Source organism: Hydra viridissima, unplaced genomic scaffold (genome assembly GCF_058129835.1).
Source record: "Hydra viridissima isolate aposymbiotic clone 2 unplaced genomic scaffold, HvirCarnegie_v1 scaffold_11, whole genome shotgun sequence".
NCBI classification, from domain to species: domain Eukaryota; kingdom Metazoa; phylum Cnidaria; class Hydrozoa; order Anthoathecata; family Hydridae; genus Hydra; species Hydra viridissima.
Genome location: NW_028324310.1, coordinates 8,129,802 through 8,155,575, shown reverse-complemented (window position 1 = coordinate 8,155,575; position 25,774 = coordinate 8,129,802). Strand labels below are relative to the sequence as shown.

Below are 25,774 nucleotides of genomic sequence, written 5' to 3'. Positions count from 1 at the left end.
AAAAACAAATCATTATTGTCTGATCAAAAATCTGAGTCGACTCATTTCATCGCAAGCATCCAACAGAAACGGGAGAAAATATTTTTGCAGAAATTGCTTGCAGGGGATGAAAAGCGAGGAGGATCTTTCAAAACATTCGACCTATTGCAGAGAGCACAGCGCGACACGAATGGATCTTCCTCCAGAAAATTCGTTCATGAAATTTGGACACATGGAAAGGTCGATGAGGGTTCCATTCATCGTTTACGCGGATTTTGAAAGCTTTGTCAAACCGATGGACTCGTGTGAACAAAACCCAGACCAGTCTTACACCAAAAAGTTTCAAAGTCACATTCCGAGCTCCTTTGCCTTTCACATCAAATGTTTTGACGAAACCGTTTATGATGGTGAACCATCCATTTCCGAATCGTCAAACGAAAACCAAGACGTGGCTCAATTTTTTGTCGAAAGTTTGGAAAAAGAAATAAAATAAATTTTCGGAAAAAACTTGAAAAAAAATATGGTCTTCACAAAGGAGGATGAAAATGATTTCAAATCAGCGACGGTTTGTCACATTTGCGAAGAAAAAATTCTCGATGCAGAAAAGGTGCGCGATCACTGTCATTTTACTGGAAAATATCGGGGAGCGGCACACAACGAATGCAATTTAAAATGCAAAGTCCCAAAATTCATTCCTGTCGTTTTTCACAATCTGTCAGGTTACGACAGCCATTTGTTCATCAAAAAATTGTGTGGAGAAATAACCTGCATCCCATGCAACGAGGAAAAATACATCAGCTTCTCGAAAAAAATCAAAGTGGGAGAGTACACTGGGAAAAACGGAAAACCCAAAGAAAAAAAAATTGAATTGAGGTTCATCGACAGTTTTAAATTCATGGCCTCCAGTTTGGACACTTTATCGAAAAATTTAAAGCCGGAAGAGTTCAAAAACCTCTCGAAATATTTTGAAGGAGAAAAATTCGATTTGCTTCGAAAAAAAGGCGTTTACCCTTACGGTTGGGTGGATGGATTCGAAAAATTTCAAGAAACGCAATTGCCTCCAAAAGAAGCGTTTTTCTCAGAACTCAACCACAATCAAATAAGCGACGAAGATTACGCGCATGCGCAAACGGTTTGGAACGTGTTTCAATGCGAAACGTTCAGAGATTATCACGATTTGTACAACGTGTCGGACGTTTTGATTCTGGCCGACGTCTTCGAAAATTTCAGGGACGTTTGCATGAAACATTACAGGCTCGATCCCGCTTGGTATTTCACATCTCCCGGGTTGGCATGGGACGCTTGTTTGAAACTGACAAAAATAAAATTGGAATTGTTGAGCGACCCTGACATGCTTCGAATGATCCAAAAAGGAACCCGCGGAGGGATCAGCATGATCTCCAATCGACATGGAAAATCGAACAACAAATACATGGGCGACTCGTTCGATCCAAGCCAACCATCAAAATTCATTCAATACTTGGACGCCAACAACCTGTACGGATGGGCCATGTGCAAACCTCTTCCCGTTGGAGGATTCGAATGGATGACAGAAGACGAACTGTCCGATTGGAGAACGGTTCCGTGCGTTTTGGAGGTTGATTTGGATTATCCGGAAAGCCTTCACGATGAACACAACGATTATCCGTTGGCCCCCGAGAGAATGAAAATCGGAAAAGTGGATAAGCTCGTTCCCAATTTAAACGACAAAAAAAAATATGTCCTTCACTGTGAAAACCTGACATTGTATGAACGATTGGGAATGAAAATTTCAAAGGTGCATCGAGGAATAAAATTTGAGCAACGGGATTGGTTGAAACCTTACATTGACCTCAACACAGAATTGAGAACAAAAGCAACCAGCGAATTTGAGAAGGAATTTTTCAAGCTTATGAACAATTCGGTGTTTGGAAAAACCATGGAGAACATTGAAAAGCGAGTGGACGTGAGACTGGTGACAGAAAAGGAAAAGGCAATCAAGTTGTCGGCCAAACCAAATTATGACCGGCACACGATTTTCGACGAAAACTTGATTGCCGTTCACATGAAAAGGACATCAATTCTTTACAACAAACCTGTTTACTTGGGAATGAGCATCCTCGATTTGAGCAAAACCTTGATGTTCAACTTCCATTATGATTTCATCAAAAAAAAATATCCTGGTGACGCAAAGCTGTTGATGACAGACACGGACTCACTGGTTTATGAAATAAAAACGGACGATTTTTACAAGGACATTGCCGACGATGTGAAAAAAAAATTCGACACGAGCGATTTCGTCAAAAGCCATCCAGCCATTCAAAGCGTCGGGTTCAAAGTTGGTTTAAACAAAAAGGTCATTGGGATGTTCAAAGACGAAACCGGAGGAAAACAGATTGAAGAGTTTGTCGGTCTCAGGTCAAAATTGTACTCTTACAAAATACATCAAGAAGAGCACAAAAAATGCAAAGGAGTCAAAAAATATGTCGTCCAAAAATACATCACACACGACGATTACAAAAAATGTCTCGAAACCAAAAAAGAAAAAATAAACAAAATGAATGTCATCCGATCCCATTTGCATGACGTTTACACGGAGGAAATCAACAAAAGCTCTCTCAGCTCCGACGACGACAAAAGAATCATTTTGGATGATGGGATTCACACGTTGGCTTATGGGCATTACAAAAAAAGACCAAAGCCAGAGCAAGAGCCAGAGCAAGAGCAAGAGCAAGAATAAGAGCCAGAGCCAGAGTCAGAGCCAGAGTCAGAGCCAGAGCCAGAGCAAGAGTCAGAGCCAGATCAAGAGTCAGAGCCAGAGCAAGAGTCAGAGCAAGAGCAAGAGTCAGAGCCAGAGCAAGAGCCAGAGGCAAAAAGGTTGATCGCAGAGTGCAGAAGGATAATCGCAGAGCACAAAGAACTCTCGAATAGGTCAAAAATGTTGATCTCAGAGTGCAGAGGAATAATCGAGGAGACCAAAAGACAAAAATGAGGAAAAAAAATGAACAAATTAAAAATGATCGATGTCGAAGGAATTGTTTTGCCGAACAAGGCTTTGTCCGACTTTTAATTGATGGAAGCAGCAAAAAAACTGAAAATAAAAAGCTTCCGGGGAGTTTTTGTCAGAGACATACTGCCGAAAAAACCGAGAGAAAAAGAATGCAGGATCATCAACACGGGGGATTCGAGCACCGGAGGGTTTCATTGGGTGTGCTGGTTCAAAGACGGAGACGAAAAGTTCAGCTTTGACTCTTACGCTCAACCCCCTCTCGTTGAATTGGTTCAATATCTGAAAAGCCCTGTCTTTCACAACAGCGAAAGGGTCCAATTTGGAAACACGTCTTATTGTGGCCACTTGTGTCTTTACGTCTTGAAAAAATGTGAAGAGGGAAACAGCTTTCAAGACGTTGTTAACACCCTTTGGTGATCACGGATCCGAAGGATCTGAAAAAAATTTTCACCCTTTAAAAAAATGATTGACAAATTCAACAGAAACGAGTTCAGCGTTTATCTCGACAATCTTGCAACAGACTCTGCAAGCAACGTTTATAACAAAACGGACGGATCCAGCACCATCACTGCTGACATTGATTTTAACTCTCAAAAAATCATCAACCTGGCAGAACCAACCAACTCTCACGACGCCGCCTCAAAAAATTACGTCGACACGCATTCAACAGGAGGAGGAGGAGGAACGGTGATTGGAGCTGCAGACTTGGATTTGAATTTTCACAAAGCCATCAACTTGAACGAACCAACCAATCTTCACGACGCCGCCACAAAAAATTACGTCGACGTCAGCTCAAGCATGCTCATCAAAACGGACGGATCCAGCACCATCACTGCTGACATGGATTTAAACAACCACAAATTACTCAATGTGAAAGATCCAACCACTTCTCACGATGCCGCGACAAAAGGGTACGTCGACACCAAAGTGGCTTATTCCAATATTTTATACACAGACGTCAACATGACGCAACACAAATTGACCAATCTGTCGGAACCCGTTTCTGCTTCGGATTCAGCCACCAAAAATTACGTGGACACGCATGCATCAGGTGGAGGGACTACTGTGGGAACCGCGGACTTGGATTTGAATTCGCACAAACTGATCAATATGCTCGATCCGTCAAACGCGCAAGATGGAGCGACAAAAAGTTACGTCGACTTGTTGTTGCAAAAATCGAGCTTGACCAGTGTCGTTCCAGGATCCAGTTTCACCAGTTTGGGGTTTAAGTCTCAGACGGTAGCGGCGCTAACCACTTCTCCTGTGTTCGCGTTTTCCGGAAAATCTGGAGTGTTGAGAAGGCTGTGGCTGGCTTTATACAGCACCTCTGGAACCAATATTCCTGGTCAAGTTTTCATTCGAATCTTTACAGACGGAGAAATCAATGTGGGGAATTATGAAGAAACAACGGAAGGAATTGGAGTGGACGCGACCGGTCTTGCCACCAATTTGCTTTTTTCCCCTCTCGGAGGATCGTTTTACACTAATTCTTTGCAGGGATGCAACATGTTTAACACCACTTCCTTGGGAGGATATTTCACGTTGGAAATGCCTTTCAGAAACGACGTCTCCATTCAACTGGTCAACAGAAATGCCACAGCCATCACTTACTGGATTCAACCATTCATTTCCACTCTTGCTTCCATTCCTGCCTCCATCCCTCTTTTCAAACTTTACTGCAAATCGTTTCGATATTTGAACACAACGTATGGCAGCGAATATGTTTTGATGAACACCAACGGGAAAGGAAACGGAGTCTTTCTCAAATACATCAGAGTGCACATCATCGGCGCTTCTGGAAACTGGTGGGAATCCAGAGTCAGAATGTACGACGGAAATTTCCCTCCCGGAAACGGAACCGTTCTCACTCCTTGGACTCCATACAACACCAACAATTACACCTACTTTCCTGGTTACGACGGTGACAGCACATGCTTCTTTTCCTCTTCAGGACTGGAAGATTTTTACTTGTCGTCGTGGAACGGATCAAACATATCCTCGTTTAACAACACATCGACGGGGCTGCTGTATCAATCCACTGCATCCATCGGTTCCACCACCACCATTTCCTTTTACAGAAATTTCGGAGAAGCAGATTCCATGCCAAGCGTCGCATCCGGAAGAAGACTCGTCGTCACTCTCAACTCCGGCGACGCGCAAGTCGGACAATCCGGAAGCTTTTACCTTCTTCTCGGTCAAGCCTATTATTACGCATAACTTCGCGAACGATTTCAACACCTTTACACCCATTAATTTTTTCATGGATCCTTTTCTCATGAAAAAACCTTTTACAAACACTCACACACCCAAAACATTTTCACACCCCTAAATTCGCAAAAAAAAACTCAAAACGGGCACCAAAACATTTTCACACCCCTCAATCAGCAAAAAACTCAAAACGGGCATCAAAACATTTTCACACCCCTCAATCAGCAAAAAACTCAAAACGGGCATCAAAAATGGTTTTGTCCCAGAACTCTCCTTTTCTAGTAGTTAAAATTTATGGTTAAAGAACTTGATGTTCAAGATTGCCTAGCAAAAAATCTTTAAAATACTTTAATTTAAAGAATATGTCAAAGAAGAAAAAAAGATCTTGTTGGTTTACTAAGATTTTTAGATAACCCACAATCTTTAAAAAGTGTTATCGATGATGACTTATTTAGCATACCATCTAAAGCAGTTATGATAAATTTAGCGATTGAAATAACTGGTGGACTTTTCCCATAATTGAAAAAATAGCAAAAGAAGAAGATAGCGGTAGAAAACTTAGCAAAAGTATTGTTAATATAAATCAGTTATTTGAATCTATGGCTGCCAGATTAGAAAAATTTGTAAAAAAAAAAGAAGATACTTTTGAAGTCAAGTGCAATAAATCAACTATGCATCAAGAATTCAATCTGTTAGAAGCTACTAATAAAAGATCGCATAACTTAGATATGCTTTATAATGCGCTTTTAACAATTCGTCCTTCCAGTGTAGAGGCTGAAAGGGTGTTTAGTTCAACTGGATTTTTTTTACCAACTATAGAACTAGATTGACAGACAGCCATCTCTATGCACTGGTTTTTCTCAGTAGTCACTTTAAAATCGTAAACAGTTACAAAAAATAAATAGAAAAATAAAAGAGTGAATTTAGCTATTTTTATTTTCCCTGATGAAGATTTTCCCGGGATCCCGGGAACAATGTGAATAATTCCCGCTATCCCGGGAATAAATAAAGTCCGGGAAATCGCAACCTCTAATCAAAACTGATATTTGAATCAACATATTAGTTTTAAACCAATAAATGAAAGGACAATCAACGAAAAGGTGAATAAGGTGCTTAAAGATGAATTTTTCGAGCTTTTCTGGCCACCCAATTATTGATGACATTGTCGTAGCTCACCTCTTTCACCAAATCTTCTTCAATCGAAATGGTCGAACGAAGAGAGTTTTTTACAATCTTCAACTGAACGATCGTTCATCTTCAGCAACTGTCACATGAATAGTGTTGAAAATTCGGAGCATGATGCAAAAGTACGAAAAAGGCGTTCAAGCTTCTTCTCGAAGATTTGGTTGAGCAGCTGCATTGGATTTTCTTGCCTGAAATCTTTTTTTTGGGCAGTGTTAAAGCAGCGAACTTCTTCAATGAGATCCTCTTCGTTCACATCTCTCGGATAAAACCGTGCAAGCTCGCGAGCTTTGATTTCTTGAATGGAAAGATCATCATTATCCAACCAGATGAATGAAAATATATTGCCAACCATCCTACTCGCCATAAATCTTGAATTAATCTGCTGAATCAGACTATCCAAACCAATATTAAAAATGTTAAATTCGAGTTCTTTCTTTTATTGTCATGGAAATGGGCTGCGTTTGATCCCTCAACGTGAAAGCACTTCGGTTTACGCTTTCTTTTAGTACCGAGTTCAGTTTCGAATCCTACAGCTACAGCCTCTTGAAAAACTGCGATCAAGAGCTCCTAATCCGTTTAAGATTTTCCAGCAGCTGTCCAATCAAAAGTAGCTCGTCTTTGATTGTAATGGCTTCAGATTGAAAAAGATGACTTACTAGAAAAAGAAGCATTGCCAGAAGCAGATGAGTAGCCAAAAAGACTCAACATCAAAATTCAATGATGTTGAGCCTCTTTGGCTACTCATCTGCTTCTGGCAATGCTTCTTTTAGTGCTTTGAAAAAGTGATTTACTATCCCAAGAAGCAGATGAAGTTCCATTGGTGGAATTAGTTCGAAAATGAATTTGCTTGGATCAGATTTTAGAAGTGGTTCATGGACAACATTGTTGAAAAACTTTGCCCTCCTAATGTCACCACCTTTTGAAAGAAAGTCTGTGTAACAATTTTGAAGATCAGACAGCGTCCTGAGCACACCTTTTTCAGCTGAGTTCTTTGCTTCACTATCACAGTATAGGCATGGATGTGAGCTAGAGTGACATTTCAAACTACATAAAATGTTAGCAACTTTCAAGTCGCAAGAGACCACAAAGTCTAGGTTTAACAAGCTCAATAAAGTTTTTGATGTTGCCGTAATTGTCATGTAGATCCTCTGCAACTGCAATTAGAAATTGCTTTTTAACTCCGCTGTCTTTTATAGCTTGAGAGGTGACAACTTTTTTGAAGGTGAACTGCTTTAATCTTCTTCATCATTCATTCTTTGAAGACATATTGTAAGCTTTAAGAAGCCTCGACCTCCATCAATCCCAACCTTTATAAGATAACCTGCTTGAAGTTGTCTCTTAAGTGAAATTTCTGCCGGAAAGTCAGAGAGCAGTGAACAGCTGTGTACTCTTTGTATGACATTTTTTTGCCTGATGATGCAAGTGTGGTTTTTGTAAAAAAATTTGCAAGTTGCAACCCTGCTTTACGAAAATTTGCTTAATAGTTTGGCTCAAAAAGAGGCGATTTGGAAACCAAATTTTGTGTTGTTGCAAGGTTTTTGACTCCAATATTAGACATGCCTGTAGTTTGCTGAACTTGCACCAGGTCTTGGGCACTTTACTTATACTTTTCTGTAGTTGTTGATTTTGAACATGATGCTCCTTAAGACAAATTTTGATATACCTTGTTATGAAATGTAATCTTAGAACAGACAAAATAGGATCATTAAAACAGGAAAGGTACAAAATTTAAGTTACCTAGGGTAAGTGGTAATGGACGACCTCCCTCAGTCACTGATAACTTAACTGTCCTACCTGGTGATGATTCTTGACCATTGATAGTTGCAGAGGCTATCTGTTCAAAAACTTTTTTGTTTTCTGTTGAAATTTCTCTAAGGTTTAAATTCAAAGAAGTGGATTTGCATTTATTAGGTAAGCCTTTCCCTAGTGGTGACAAACAACCTAAACATCTTTTCAGGGGATTTGTGGGATATGTTTCTAAACTACTCGAGTTTTTTTTTGTTTTTTTTTTTGCGCATTACGGAACTTAATTTTAAAGTCATTTTCTTTTCGCACAAATTTCTAAGCCAAGTTTTTGGTGCATTCAATTTTCCCCAAAGTGTGTGTTTCACTTCTGATATAACGTTAATACGATTTTTTTTTTACGAGTTAAGGTTAAATAGACTTGAATTGTGTTTTTCTATAAAAATAAAGGAAATAAATTAGGCGTAAAATGATTGTTCGCTTTTTATTTGCAAAAGGCTTGGAGTAAAAGAGGGCATCCATTAAATTTTCGGACCGGGGCATTAATAAAACTCTCTGCGACCCTGTTCACACCTCTTTAAGTAAAATAAGTTCGATAAATTTAACGAATTGTAGCAGGAAAACTACATTCTCAATAAACAATCTCTTGACTGCAGGAAGCAAAAATCTAAATTTTGCGCCGTATGGTTTTTACTTTAAATCACGTAAATTTAATACTGAATTTTTCTAAAAGAAAATAGCAACACACAAAAAAACTTGTCCCAAAAATCATATTAAAATACAGTTATATAAAAAACTGAGGCATTTAAGATTCGAGGCATTAAGTTACTGCACGATATCGAAACCCCCTATATATATATATAAGTAGTAAAAACTTTTACTTTTTTTAAATACAACTTTTAACAAAAATCTATATATAAAATTTAAAATTTAACCTCATGTAACTTAACGCAGGCCGACATTATTGCAACTGATTTTTCTTATGCCGTATATAAATAACAATGGGTACAGTGATTAGCAATAACCCAAGACAAATTGCAATAACAATTCCTATTACAATCCCTGGCGATAAACTTGAACGCACGATTTGCTCGGGTGGCACAAATGTTAAACTCTCAGTCAGATTCGATGATGTAGTTTCTTTGTCAGTTGTATATTGGTTTTGAATAGTTGGTCCTGATGGATTTGACAATGTGGATTTTTTAGTTTGCGATGATGGTGACCAACTCCAAGTTGAAATAACGTCTATTGAACTAGCAATTGATGAGGTCATCGTAGAGTTATTTTTAGTTACTAAAGACGTTTCAGTTAAACGTGAAGTTTCAAATATCAATGACGTCGTGATTGCATCTTCATTCGGAAGTAGTAGTGATGAATTGGCTGCTAAAACTTTTGTGAACAATAAAGATGATGTTGTCTCTATTGATTTAGCAAATGATGACAAGGCTGGATCAGAATAAATCTCAGATGATGAAGCAGTTAATACTGTATATTTAATTGCTATTGTGGTTGATTTCGTTACAGTGGAATTTGGAAGCGTGGAACTTTTAGTTGGCGATAGCAAAGAAATTGAGACGATATTTAGCGGTGGTATTGCTATTGTAGAACTTGTTGCAACAGGAATGGAAACTATGCTTGTTGAAACAACTAAAAATGTAAGCAATTCAAAAGTAAAATAAAAATACTCCTTTGAAAACTACGGTGCTGGAAATATCTTTAAAACCAACCCAATAATTTTTCGTTTCTCTTTATTATTCAGTATCTGTAATTTTAGCAGATTCAAAACATCAAAAATTGTTATTGAAACTGTTGTTTTTTGAAGAAAAAAAAACCTTAAGGTGATGAATCACAAGGTTTATAGCCGTCAAATACAACAACTTTTTAAAAGCCAATAAAAAAGTGCAAAATGAAAACAAAAGAAAAAGTTGAGCTAAAGTTGAACAAAAAAAACACATGGAAACACACACATGGAAACACACACATGGAAACACACACATGGAAACACACACATGGAAACACACACATGGAAACACACACATGGAAACAGCGCAAGAAAAGTCGCACAGCTTTTTGTGAGAATAATAATTTAAACTATTTAATGGCTGTAAATTAAAATGTAAGTATATTACTGTGTTATTTGTTTTACTGATGGCGTACTTTATAACAGGCCTTTTCACTGATCGGATGACGCATTAAACTAGAGGCGAGTTTTTTTGAACAGAAAAAAATTAAGAAATACTTTTTTTTATAATATGATAAGCAATCAAATATAATAAACAATTTAAATATCCCAGGCCCCAGAAAAAAAGATTTTTTTTTTTATTTGCCTGTGTTAATAAATACTGAGTTAAAAAAATAATACTGAGTTAAAAAAATAATACTGAGTTATTATATTAAATACTCAAAAATTAATTTTTTTGTTCTTTTTTTTTTTAAGAATATTTTTGAAAATAAAGCCCCATGGTTTCTGTTTACATTCAAAAATAAACATCATTAGATATCACAAATAAGGAAATGCTCGTGTAAACTTGCTTCTTTACAAAATATAAAGAAAAATAGTAAAATATTACCCATTGACATTCAAAATGACCAGGCACATTTAATTCCCCACAGTTGATTTCCTGTGTAAAACCTCTGATTTTCTTATAATAAAAATACGAATCATCTGAATCTTTATCATTTCGAACAAAATACCGGCTATGTAAATCAGAGCCATTTTAACATCTATAGATAATACACTTTCTAATTCTGGTAAGTTGTTAAATATCAAACATTTTTCTTCATTCAAGTAAAAACCACATCACAAGAATCCCCTGTTGTAGTAAAATCATGACTAACACCATCATTGTTTTTATAATACCAACTTTCTCAAGTATTTGTTGTACAGTAATAAAATATGTACCACCTGATCATTGTCTGAGTTTTCCAAACTGCTTCTCTAAAGTAGGGTTGAGCTTTTACCGGGTTTTAAATTTACCGGTAAATTGGTAAAAATAAAGGAATTTACCGGTAAATGGTAAAAAAATGGTAAATTTTAAAAAATAGAAATTCTTATGAAATAACATGCTTTTTTGACTCCTTAACATAATTTAGAAATAGCTATGAATGAAACACAAAAACTGCAACTTTTAGGATGTATTTTTCAACAAAAAATGGGCTTTAAGGAAGCACAAAGTGTCAAGTAGGTCATCACTCATTCTGGATAGAATTTTTGTGACAAATAGTCAAGCAGCAGAAAATGCTCTCTCCGATTCAACACTTGTGGGAGAGATAGTTTCCAGAGCATTGAATAACAGCTCAAGATTTGAAGTTCTTTTGTTGGTGGCTTCAAAGACCATCATTTCTTTTGAAACGGTCTTAAACTCGTCATTTGAGTTATGTCTCTGCTTTTTGGCTGAATGCTCGATGGCTTCTTCCAACTCTTCCTGGAGAGAAAGTTGTTCTTCAGCTTCTTTTCGTCCTTTGCCTCTCTCTACTTGATCCAGTATTTCGATGTCTTTTGTGGGGAAAAGCCTTGAAAGCAACGACCTTGCAGTTTTCTGAAGAACAGTCTTAGAAGGCATGTTGAAAATTTTATGCTCTTCAATTTCGTGAAGGCAGTCTGGGTTGGACAAATATTTGTATAGACTGACCAAGTTGCTTTGTCTACTCTTTGTAAATCGCCTTAAGACAGCATCTTTCATTCAAATGCAAAGGCTGGATTTTTTCTGATTCAATTTATTGATCAGAAACTAGAAGATTCCCTCTGCTGTCAACAGGGTGGCATTTTTCCTGCAAAGAGCTTCAGCTGCCAATTTGACTGGTTCAAGGGCATCAACAATGTCGGTCAAGATGTCTAACTCTTGCTCTGTGCAAATGAGACTTGGAGAAATATCTGCAAGAACAACTCCAATTTGTTCATTGATTTTTAGAAACTGTTAAACCATTGCCAAGAGGCTGTTCCATCTTGTTCGACAGTCCAAAATAAGAGCAACTTCTCGGTCGTGGTTTTTTTTAACTTCTTCTTGGAGCACATCATTTTTGACTGGAGATTACCTGAACAACTTGACAATCTTCCGAAATTTGATGATGACAGACTGGAAATGAACTTTGACCTTTGGGAGAGAAATGCTTTCATTGATTTTGTCATCAATGAATCTGGAATTTTCTTCGTTGTCCGAATTTGAATATTCCTCCTCGTCATTGTCGCTCTCAACTTTTTCCTCGTCCAAATAGTTGCTCTGATTTTTTTCGTACAAAACTTCCTGAACGGCCAGATGAAACCCGTGAGTGTAGCAAGTTTGATGTTCTGTAGGAACAATTTTCCCTAACTTGACCATCATTGAAGCCCCGTCAGTGACAGAACAAACAATGCAATCAGCCAAGTTCAGTCTAAATTCTTCCACTCTCTCTGAGACAATTTCTGCTGCTTTTTCTGCAGGGAAAGATCCGGAAACACGTGTGAGTCCAAGGTTCCAGTGTTTGTTCTTCTGGTGAATGTTGATGTTGAGAAATCTTCGGTTTTTCAGGGATGTGTATTCATCCAGAGTGATGAAAAAACGTTCTCCGGTCAACAACAATTAGTTTAGTTGATTTTTCAACTTAGCTTTAACACTGGCAGAATAGTTTTTCACTAGCTGAATGGCTTGTTTGTGGTTTTTTGGGAAATCGTAGCCTTTTTCTGTCATTGCCGACCGAATGAATGTGCTTTTAGTTAAAGCATTAAAACTAAATCCATCTAAGGCTGCCAGTTTTGAAAGAACTTCATCAATTGATTCCTTCTGAAAAAATGTTGAGATTTTGGGGGCTGTTTTGGCTGCAGGTTTTCTTGTTTCTTTCTTGTCCTGGGGCTTTTTTATCCCATGTTTTTGACCAAGATGGTACCACATTCCTGTTGTAGATCCTGTAAACTGAGTTTTGTTCCCACATATCTTGCAAACACTTTCAGAACGATCTTTTTCATGTTTCCAGACTCCAGACATTTTTTTATTAAAACTGTAATTATTTTATGTGTGTCAGTTGACTGACTAAAGTACTACTTGACTTAATAAATAATAGTATTGAATAAAAATAATTTAATAAAATTGAATAAAAAATGAAAAAAAAAAGAAATACTAACACTTTCTTACCGGTAAATTGGTAAAAAAAATTTACCGGTAAAATGGTAAAAAAATGGTAAAAAAATGGTAAAAGCTTAACCCTTCTCTAAAGGATCAATTGTGAATGTTCCAAGCAAAACATATTTATGATTTGTAGACAAGAGGAACTTTGAAAACACCACCATTGACTATTACAAGTATGATAAAGACTTTTAAAAGTATCTTTTAAGAAATATTTAAAGCGAACTTCTTGAGAAGAGCACATTTGTTTAGCCATGCTTCCAAACTCTGACAACTTTTGAAGATAAAAATCACCAGAAGAGAAAATAGTAGCTCACTTTGCATCACATATACATACATAAGGATAGAAGAACAATAATATCTGCATAAGGATAGAAAAACAATAATAATTCTTCAAAAATCAATTATTATTGAAAAGAAATAGTATCATCAACATCTTTAAACTCTGGATGACATGCTACTGCAAGATAGTACATGGTACCGTAACATAGTCATAACATAAACTCCATCTAATAAAAGAATACAGTTTTAATGTCTACTGTTTGTTAAGCATGAAAAAACCTTTTGTAGATAAATATCCTCAAGAATAGATTTGACTTTTGATGTTAGCCTTGTTAATCTCATAATGGTAGGAAGTTCAAAGTCTTCTCTGGGTCTGAGTCAAAGTCTTCACTACATGTAGTACATGACATTGTAAAAAACTCAAATGTGCATTTATCTCATAAGTATTTTGAAATCATGCATCTGCAATATGGGACCATCAATTCAATACGGTAGGTTTGATTTGTGAGAAAGTTTTTATTATACAATTAACTCTTTATTATACAATTAACTCAATCAAATGATTTATTATGAAAATTATTATTTACTTTCAGAAAAACAATGCCATACCTGAGTTATGAAAGAACTCTAATGACTGAATCAATATTTGATTCTCAGTTTTAGTATTAAATAGTACATCAACTCCATTAAAGTTGAAGTTTCCTGTATTTATTTTCAGATCAGGTTGAAGATTAACTCATCAGGTTGAAAATTTTTATTTTCTGAATGAGTTCTTGAAGTAGTTCTGGGAAAAGAAGATAGCTTAGGATTTAAACTTGGTTTTACACACATAAGCACAGATGGGGGATTATAAGGTCTTTCTTTTGTTGGCACATATTCAACAGGCCAGTACCTTTTACAAACAACAGTGTCTTTCTTATCTGGTATTTTTGTCTCTTGGTATGGCAGTCAAGGAACATGAAAAGTTTTTTCTTTGGAACATTTATCATAAATTCTATTGCAATTTGTGACACAGCATTTTTATGACCCATGTTTATTGTAAATATTATTAAACACTTAAAAATTTTGATTAAATCTTTAGCAAAACCTTCAACACTTCACAAGTATCAGAATATGGAAATAAAAAATGTTCGCCTCTCTCTACTTAATCCAGTAAATTTTTGACATCATCCACATGGTGAATAGGACATTATAAGGTACGCAATGGTTTCACTCCATACTACATCACTCCAAATTACATCACTCCATATTACATCATCCATATTTTATTACTTCATACTAATCACTCCCTATTATGAATGTTCTCTAAAGAATTAATAGTTAGGGAATATTTTAAGAAAAAAAAAACAACTTCAAAATGCAAACTTTTATGAAAAATTGCATTAAAAAATATTCTGTTCAGAAAACTGGAACTTCATCTCATTTCTGGATCTTAAATAATTAAATATAGAAGTAAAAAAGAGATCTAAAGCACTAATAAAACCTAGAGAAAAACATCAGCTTCTACATTAACCACAAATTTTATTCAAACTCCAATTGATGCAGCTATTAAAAGAATTAATGATTGTGCAGTGCTAAAAGTCATGATTGAAGATGGAAAACCATTTGAGACATCTTCTGGATCAATTTTTATTAATTTTTGTTTAGTGATTACTCAAGGGTAATATAATCCATCACACCTTACTACTTTATCTTGACAATTATGGTAGATGATCTCCACAATAGCTTCAAACAAAGTATAAATATGTAGTTTCTCTCCAAACCTGAAATCACTTTTGACCACATCAAACAAACAGCAATAATGTTATCATTTCTACCTATCACTTTACTTCATTGTATTTTTAACAAATATTGCAAACAAATAGGGTCTGGTAAAGTCACTGATAAATAGACTGTTTGTAAAACTGGCTGACTCAACTATGCAAGATGGCTAAATTTTTGCATTCTCATGTTACAAGAGGTAATTAACCAAACCAATCTTGAATCAAAATAGGTCTCTTATTGTTCAGGTTTATGCACTAGCATGGTTTAAAGTAAAGACATCATCTTAGCTGCATGACCCTCTTAGTCTTTTTTTCCACTATCATTTGACTAAAAATTCTCCTATTTAACAATGTGATATGTATTATGAAGCAGAACATTTAAAACATACTTTGCTTAAGACCTGAAAATATTCATTATGCCATGGTAAAGATTATAACAAAAACTGAAATTATGGTTTTCAATGATTACTGATTCTTAAACAAAGGTTTCTTTTAAAACTACTTAATTGACTTACTACTTTAAATAGTGGAATTAATTGAAGAAAATTCCTGAAATAAACTATAATGCATGTATGCATGTTTCCTATATGCATATTACTTGTGATTTAGTACTACTCAGTAATTGAGTGACAATCACTACTCAGTCACCACTTAATTGCTGCGAATTGACAATTGCCACTCACTCACCACTCAATTGCTGCGAATACATAAAATTCAAACATTTAGATAAGATTTTGTCAGAGATGAATCAGTACACATTTAATGGTGATTGTTTCATGTGATCAATAATACAAAATTTGAGTTAAATATGGCAGAAAGCAAGAGCAAGAACTATATGAAAAATTACATGAGAGATTATAGAAGTTTTTAAAAATTATTTAATGCTAATGATACCAACTTTGTTTCTTGTGTCTACTATCATCTAAAGGTATGGACAATTTTAAATATTTTAAAGAAGATGAAGAAAAAGAACAAGGTGATGAAAATGTTATTAGAAACCATTATTCAGCAAGGTTTACAGATAAACAGTAAATAAGTACTCAATTACAACTAACAATATGTGTTGAATCACTAGGGTACACATGCATGCATGCATGTATGGATGGATGAATGTGTGTATGCATGTATTGCATTGTAATGTAATGTAATATAATGTAATATAATGTAATTTAATGTAATTTAATGTAATTTAATGTAATTTAATGTAATTTAATGTAATGTAATGTAATGTAATGTAATGTAATGTAATGTAATGTAATGTATGTATGCATGCATGCATATATGTAATCTGTGATTTTTAAGTTTCCAACACTGTGTTAGAACCAGGAAGTTATGTAAGATATAAAAAAAAAAATTCAATTTAGATAACAAACTTACAAAAAACTTCAAGTAAAGTGGCAGTACTCTCTTTTGAACCCATACTATTTTTACCAACACATTTGTAGATACCTCTATGTTTCACATATGATATAAAACGCAGTTGCAGCTCACGTCCATAGTTGGCTAAACTAATTTCACTAGAGTTTACAACTAAAATGCCATCTTTTATCCAATCTATATTGACCCAAGGAATCCCAGAAAAATTACAAGATAGCACAATGCTATCACCTTCCTTAGGCTGTGGGTAATAAACAGTTGGAAGATCATATGTGAGACTTGGGGGAGAACCTAAGGAAAAAAGAGAATTAAAAAGGGGTTTTCAAAACTTATACAAATATACAGAATTCCAAATTAAAAAATGTTAAATGGAAGCATACCAATCATTGAAACTGTAGCCACAGCACTTTCTAATCCATTACTACTCACAGCTTGAACTGTGAAAGAGTAAAGTTTTCCTTCAAGGTTTTTGACTTCATAATTTGTATTGAATGTTTCAATTGAAATAATTTTCTGATTATTAAAAAAAACAGATAAGATACTCTTTATATCATCATTATTTGTCATCCAACTGAACCTGACACTGTTCGGTGATGTAAACTCATAAGATAAGTTAGAAACTTTAGGTGAATCTAAAGAGTTTAAATATTTTATTAAATATTTATTTTTAACTACAATGCAAATTTTAAAATACCAATAAAAATAAAATAAAACACCGAAAGAGAAGATTATTGATGTAAATTTAATTTTAAAAAACTATTATAGTAAATCAAATATGCTGTTTATAACTATTTGCAAACCCACCTAACTGGATTATCTTTGTCAAAGCCAACTCATAATGTCCATTGAAACCAAGGACAGGGTTATATGCAGCACATCCAATTTCATTACCAATATAATTATTGGCATCAATAACTTTAACAGAAAAAAAACTTATTTCACCTTGCTTAAAGTTATTTTCTTCTATAACTGTTGAACTAAATTTAAGGAAGTTATCACTCCCATTACTCCAAAGTACTTTAGCAGCAGGGTAACTTAATGGAGGAATGCACAATACATGAATGTTATGGGATGGTGAACTTTGGTAATAGCCAACAGTATCTCTTGTATATTGGAAATCCTTCTCAAAATCTGAAAACAGTAACAACAAAAAGATAACATCATTATTCCATCAACATCATTTATAGACAAATCTTCTACACCTAGAAATAATCTCAAAGCAAAAATTATGTGAGGCTTTTTTTTAAAAAAATACAGATTTTAAAATTTAAATGATTTTGAAAAAAAATTGAAAAAAAAAACAAAAACTTACACACAGTAATAACTTCTCCCTTATTGCTTTTAACACTTCCAAATATATTTGACACCAGACAATAATACTTCCCATCATGATTATCAACACCATGTTTAACACTAAGAAAATTTAAGCTACCATTTCTCTCTATTTTGAACCTTGCATCTGTTGATGAAATTGGTGAGTTGTCTTTAAACCAAGTAATATTTGCTGGCACCACAGAAACTATTTCACATGGTAAATTAAATGCTGAAGTTTCCAATGGCTCATAAAGACTTTTTGGACCATTTGTAATAGTTGGAGGCAATGTGGTAGCTTAATTAATAAAACTCCATTTAAAAAAAAAATACAAAGATATTGATAGATACATGCAACTTTATACAAATATATTGATAAATTCATGCAGTTACATTTAAAGATATTAATGAAGAAATGCAACTTTACATAAGTAAGAGATAATTAAAAATGTTCTTGTCTTAAATATTTCAAAAAACTTATCAGATTATAAATTTCTTCATTACAAATTTTGCCACTATACAAAACTTACACATAGTATGAATTAGTGTATCAGACCATTCACTGGGCTGGTTTCCTAAATCTGTACATCTAATTCTAATTTTATAAGTAACACCAGGTGTTAGGCCACTAATGGCTCCAATTTTTGTGAAATATGTTTTATCTTTGAAATCTCCAGTCAGTTTTACAAGTTGCGTTGAAGTTGCTGAAAATTCTCTGTAATCTATTTCAAAAAAAGCTATATCTCTTCTGAATTGGAAATTTGTACCCAACTTGAACATTTTAAACTCTGATGTAGGTGGATTCCACTCAAGTGTTACAGTGCCTAGGACTTGACTTGATACTTGGAAATAGGTTATAGGAGGAGGAATGCCTGAAAACAAAATCATTAAAACAACTATAAAAGATTGGAGAACTAAGTATATGCATTAAGTAGATAGTGAATTATGACAAAAAAAAAAAGTAATTTAACAAAATGTCCTACAGATCTCTTTAAAATTGAGTCATCTAAGATTAAAATTCAAATGTTTAAAAAGATGAAAAAGGTAATGTATTCCCTACAATATTTATTGATTACCTGCAATAACTAATGAAAAATTTGCAACAACAGTTCCACCTAAATTTGAAGCAATAACAGAGTACTCTCCTTCTGATATATCACCTGGCTGTAAAATATCCAGAGCATTGTACAATATTCCAGAAGGTCCTTTATATAGTGTTACTGTATGACGAGGGAATGATACAGAGTCTACTAGCTTATTATTTAACAGTACACTTATACTTGGTGTTCTAACACCATTTGGAATAATAAAAGAAATTCTGATAAAATCAGCATTGGGGTAATAGAAATTGCTCTTAGGGGCTTGTACAAACATTTTATCGATCCCTAAAACAAATTACAAAGTAAGAAAAAAACTGTTTTAGATTTTATATTTGCACCAAATATTTTATTAGATGAACATTTACAACATAATTATTTGAAAATTATAAAAACGAAAATTATAATAAACAATTGAATTAACTACATAAACATTTAACAAACAAAAAATTAAAAACATTTTTTACATTCCACATTAACAGTGCCATCAATCCCAGTTAGACTTCCAACAACATTTGTTGCTTTGCATTTATATTCTACTCCAGAATCACTTCTTGAAACATTTAATATAGTTAAGCTCTGGTTTAGTAAAGTGTAGCTAAAACTTGAGGAATTAATCATTACATCATTTCTAAACCATAGAAATGTTGCTGGCGGCTGGGACTCAACATCACAACTCAATGTCACATCTTTTCCTTCACCAACATAGATGACTTGTGGGATATCGTTTACAAAAAAAGGTGCAAACTGGGACACTGTTTTTGTTTTAAAGGGACTGCTCCAAACTCCTGTTTGATTCATGACATCTGTAGCTCGCATAACTATCTCATAATCTTCATTTGGAACTAAACCCTTGAATTCATACTCTGTGTATTGAAACCAAAGTGGAAGATTATGTTCTTTAAAAACAATATCTGCTGTAACACCAGAAGAAAGACGCTTGATTTTTATGTCATAGAATGCAAGATCATTCCTTAAATAATCCCATTTCAAGATAAAACCATTTGTTCGATACTGCTTGACATGTATATTTTGGGGAGCAAATGGCGGACCTTGAGGAAAAGAGTGACAGTTATTAAAAAAAAAAAAAGAAGAAGAAGATTCAAACATTTCAAAGTGTCAACTAAAATTAACAATTTTTGTAATAGTGTAGTCAGCGAGTTGTAATGCCTTTCCCATGTTTAACTTAAGTGTCATTTTGAATATATTTTAGATATAAAATAAGAGTATAATTCTTTAGATGTAATTTTCTAATTAGACAGTTTAAATTTCATGATAATTGTGTTTTCTATTTGTTAACTATATCAACAATGCTGCTGAAAGTCAACTTTATTATAACAATAAATTAAATGTTTGTAAAACTATAATTACTTTATTTATCCAATTCAATATATTACGAACAAAAGATATATTTTTTGTTATTACTTTAGTAAACAGAATTCAACTCCAACATACACTCTCTAAAGTCTCCAAAGTCATAATTGAAACTTTATCGCCTCATGTTCTCCTCAGTAATATTTTTCTTAACAATGATGAACTAATTGAAACTTTATTTGAAATATTATCCAGCCAACTAAAAACTATAATATTTGATGCAAATCTGGTAGTTGAAAAGCTCAGGGTTAATGGTGAACTTAGTGAATTTGCTACTACAAAAAAGAAAAGGTAGGAATCAGTTGAAACAAAATATTTGCATTTAAAATAGAGTGCTGCAACAAACTTATGAAGAAAGACACATCAAAACTTTACCATGAACTAAAATTTAAACATTTAAATCCACTACACCAAGCATAAACTGAATAATCCATAAGCAAATGTATAAAGCTATTAAGAGGATTTGCTAAGATCTTTGAAGAAATTAGTTTTTCTTCTTTTAAACAAAAAAGGCCAATTTGATTTCTGCATCCAATATAAATCTGGAAACTTAAGACCTAATTGATGGAAGGAACATTAAAGAGTTGAGGAGGAAATATATAAGCACAAAAACAAGGATAAAGAGCTTGCAATAAAATTAATTAAATGCTTTTAAAAACTAAAAGCTTTTAATGATTATTTACCTCACACATTTTGATATGGCAAATGATAAAGTGGCAGTTGTAAATAACAAAATCAAAATGCCACACTTAGCAAGGAATTAGTATACATTTCTCTTTGTGGAGAACAATATTTAACAATACTACTGAATAGAAGTATTTACTTAAAGAACATACTTAAATGGAAATGGACTCAGTTCACTTATGTATAGAAAAAAAGCCCTGCTACTTATATTTCATTTATTGAACCAGCCATAAAAATCACAATTAGTTAGAAAGTATGTTATCTGGAATATTCATTTTTCAAAAACATCGAATATACTGCATAATTTTAATCAAAAGGGCAAAAATTTCAGGACCAGACATTACAAATCTTCTATGCATCTCATACTCATTCATTTTATGATAATTTGAATTATAACTAACCTATTACGATTCTTTGTACCTCTTTATTGTATGTACAAGTTTTTTTAAAGTATTGTTATTGTAATAATGTAAATATCATTAACATTTTTTAATGTTTAATTATTTTAATGTTGTCAAACTTGAGGATGTTCATCATCCTCTGGCAATCTTTTTTTTTTCATGCACTTTAAGAAGAATATGAGAGAAAAAAAAAATTACCATATAAAGTAATATTAAACCAAACTGTGGATGTTCCTAATGGGTGAACAGCTCTACATCCCCATTTTCCTGAATCCCATTTATTTGCTGGGTTAATTATCATTTGTGAGAAAATTCCATCATTAGGAATTACATTGATAGTAACTCGAGAAGATGCATCAATTGGCAGACCACTAGAGCCATTAATCCATTGAGGAAAGATAACTGGCTGCGATTTCGGAGGACGACAATTTCCCCAACCCATTTGAAAACCATCAAAGTCATAAAAGAAACTATCACGTGGGGTGTATTGGAACTCATCTTCTAAAACTATATATATATATATATATATATATATATATATATATATATATATATATATATATATATATATATATATATATATATATATATATAAAATATGCTTTTATCTATAATTGCATAACATTTAATTTATCCTTACATATATAGCATGTTTTTTTTACAAATTAAAAGATTTCAAAAATAAGATAAATAATAATTTTTGTACCATTTCAGATATTTTGTATTTGTTACATCTCACAGGTTAGCCTATTAGCGAATTTACCTGCTAGAATATACTAATATAGTAAATATAACATTAGAAAATACATTTGATGAACTTATAATGCAGAGAATCTTCATGAGGTTGAGAAAACCTACTTAAAATCTACTCTTTTATCATTATTTGCATTAAAAAATAATAATAATAACACTAAGAAAGTAATGAGTTATTTACAACTAATCACGATTTTAAGCATCTTGTAAAACTCAAAGATTTAAGGGTTTCAGAATTTAGTTATCCTCATTACATTTGAGCTCAAAAGGAAACAATATTTTTCTTGTTGAAAATAGCATAGGGTTACAAAAAGGATATGATAAATAACAAATAAACCATTTAAATATTTGTCAGAGTTAATGATCATCCATCTATTCCACTTGGACACTGTAGATTTAAAAAGGCTACAACAATATTAGTATTTTCTGCAAAATATTAATTATGATTGCTAAAATTTGGATTGCAAGGAAAATCACAATGTATCATTGCTTTTTGTGTCATTGAAACAGCAGAGATATCTAAGATTAGATCAAAAAGAATGGTCTCAAAGAAAAGAGTTGCAGTCAGTGTCTGTAATCTGAAGAGAGTTGTCCTAGTACTTGTGAACAGACTTTTTTTGCCTTCACTTCATATGAAATTGGATTTGATCAAATAATTTGTCAAGGCTCTTGATCGCAGTAATGAAAGATTTTAGGGGATCAAATCAATTTTTCCTAAACTATCGGATACCTAAGTTATAATAAGTATTTATTGGGCCACAGGTAAAATGGATATTTGTATCAGTGGGTTTTCAAAACAAAATGACAGAAAAGGGAGGGGGGGGGGAAACCCTGCATTTAAGCACGCTACTTTTGATTTACTATAAATATCATCCGGTCGAAAGGTTGAAATATACAAGGAACAAATTTATTAATGGGTTGATAGTTTTACCGGGATTTGGGTTCCAGAATATTTTCCTTTTCTTGTAAAAAATAAAGGAGAATTCAAATTTACAAAAATATTTTTTTCAAGAGATGATTTTACAGGACTGTAGATTATAGTTTCTTAATACGAGCCATCTCTTTACATAATTATGCAAACGTTTGTAACATTGATGCCAGGGATTCATAGAAATGACGCTAACGACAGAAGCATAACTTTGTCAAACTGTCGAAAACGCCTAAAATTACAACCCTGAAAACCTGCTGTTTAATGTCTTACACTACGAAAAAAAAAAAATACCGAACTTAAGAAAAATAGCGCAAAATTAATGGTAAGAACCATGGGTTGATGATGAATTACGTTAGACAATTGAGTAATCCTGCATGATATCATATCCTTCCGTATATTTAGAATTAGTAATTGGATTGTAACTAGTTTTAGATTTCTCTAAAAATTGCAAAGTTTATTTCGGTTATTTTGTTGAGCTTAAACGGCTCCCTGAAAGTTTTCGTCAAAGTTTAAATAACGAAATAACTATATCCTGGCGCTCCGCAAGGTTTTCTCCCATAAAAAGTCAACAGCCGGGTTTGGTTCTTCCATTTATAACGAATAATAATAATGAATATTTATGATATATAGTAATAATAATAATAATAATAATAATAACAATAATAATAATAATAATAATAATAATAATAATAATAATAATAATAATAATAATAATAATAATAATAACAATAATAATAATAATAATAATAATAATAATAATAATAATAATAATAATAATAATAATAATAATATATAATAACAAATAATAATAATAATGAATATAATGAATAATAATAATGATGAATAAAGTACAGACCTTTATATCAGTCTTTGTTATATCAGATTTTTGTTGTAATTTTAACCAATCAAATTTGTGTGTCTGTGTGTGTCTGTGTGTGTACAGCCAATACTTTAACGGAATTTTATAGTACTTTATGTTGAAATATATAAATAAATTGTAAATTCGATTTATTTAAAATGATTGATGTAGAAGTTTTTACTTCGATACTATTCCTTTTCAATGGAAAAAACCGTTGATGTTTAATTCAAAATATTTATTCTTTTGATTGCGGAGCGTCTTTCACTAAACCTGGTTTTTATAATGGAACTTACAAACTATTTTTACGACAAGTGAATAACCCAAAGCTGTTGTTCCATTGACACTTGTGACGTTGCAAGTGAATTCCCCTTCCGAAACACCAATTTGGGCATTTTTGATTATCAAATCTTGGTCTGAGTTTATTTGAAACAGTGAGTTATTTTCTGGATAAACAATAGAATTATCTTTTATCCACAATGTATTTGCGCCTGGTGATCTGCATTTCAAAGCATAGTCTTCGCCCCGCTTGATCAAGTTGTAACTTGACGATACAACGGAAATCAGCGGAAGATCTAAACCGTATTATTTAGCGATAAAAAATCAATGATACTCTATCATCACTAATTAAGAATAAAATAAGATGAAATATTGCGAACAAAATTCTTTAGATAGCTTACTTTGGCTGTAAATGTAACCAATCAATAACGCGTAAATCGAAAATGGTAAAGACAGTATTATCTTCGGCATTCTTTACTTAAATACAAATAATATTGCGTATCACATCTTTTAATTGAAAATTTCAGCAGAAAATTCTTTTCAAGTTTATGGTAACGGCCTAAGCTACATAATGGCACGAGATGTAGAAAATGAAATATTTTCTATGTAAAAAAAGTGTCACTTCTATTATCACCGTTCTAACTTTGATATCAAAAATCATAAAAATCGTCGCAATTAGTATGATTTTTGGTTGTTTGTTTGCATCAATCCAAAATAAGGTTATAGTTTCTTAGTAGAAAGTTGGAGCTATTGTCACCGTACAGTCCCTAATTTTCGAAATCAGATTAAGAAATAAAAAAATTAAATCTTAAAATGAAAATATACCTGCAGGTATCTTATAACCACTTCTTCTTGCATCAGTTTAAATGACGTATTTGGAAACTCAAAATTGCGTTTAATGACATGATTACTTTGATTATGTAACAAAAACAAATATTAGATTTCAACAGACTATATATATTGGATGTTATATAGAGATATATATAAAATTCAATATATATAACCTTAATAATATAGCTTTGAATTCCTTTTTATAATATTAGTTATGCACGCCATAAATCTATCAAGCAAAAGATTGAAATATTGTGATTAGAATGGAAATGAATGGGAAAAGAATGTGAAAAAAATAAATGAATGAAAAAAGTTTAAAAAGTAATTTTTTGAGTTTAGAAAAGTTTTTTTTTGCTCTATATGTCTGATTTTTTTTTTTTTTTTTTTCTTCTTCTTCTTTGCAGCTGTATTTTTGAAAAATTATTCACATTTACTTCTTAATAATCTTTGAAATCAAGAAAAGCAAGAAAACTCAAAAGAAAAACTGCAAGAAAAACTGCTATTATTGAAAATGACGAGTAAATTAATTTTAATGAATTTCAATGTAAAGAAATTTATTGCAAACAATTGCGCATTTGCGTGTGATTATTCGCACTAAATATCTTTAATATTCGAATGATTGAATTACATCC

At 33.1% G+C, this 25,774-nt stretch overlaps 1 protein-coding gene across 4 annotated transcripts; it reads right to left on the bottom strand.

Moving 5' to 3' along the window:
* Window positions 1-8,779: 8,779 nt before the first annotated feature.
* LOC145191194 (hemicentin-1-like) lies at window positions 8,780-25,224 on the bottom strand. Of its 4 annotated transcripts, none has more exons than XM_090066996.1 (12): window positions 25,137-25,224; window positions 24,713-24,788; window positions 24,329-24,607; window positions 21,691-21,999; window positions 19,501-20,085; window positions 19,013-19,321; window positions 18,467-18,808; window positions 17,938-18,234; window positions 17,430-17,756; window positions 17,006-17,257; window positions 16,626-16,916; window positions 8,780-9,751 (listed from the first exon to the last, which is right to left on the bottom strand). In XM_090066996.1, the coding sequence occupies exons 2-12, from the start codon at window positions 24,780-24,782 to the stop codon at window positions 9,066-9,068; spliced, it is 3,747 nt and encodes a 1,248-aa protein (XP_089923122.1). In that variant the 5' UTR covers window positions 24,783-24,788; window positions 25,137-25,224; the 3' UTR covers window positions 8,780-9,065. The 4 variants fall into 4 exon arrangements, with proteins under 4 accessions (XP_089923122.1, XP_089923123.1, XP_089923125.1 ...); XM_090066997.1 differs by having other exon boundaries at window positions 24,713-24,783; window positions 25,137-25,193; XM_090066999.1 differs by lacking the exons at window positions 24,329-24,607; window positions 24,713-24,788; window positions 25,137-25,224 and adding an exon at window positions 22,199-23,085.
* Window positions 25,225-25,774: the final 550 nt, after the last annotated feature.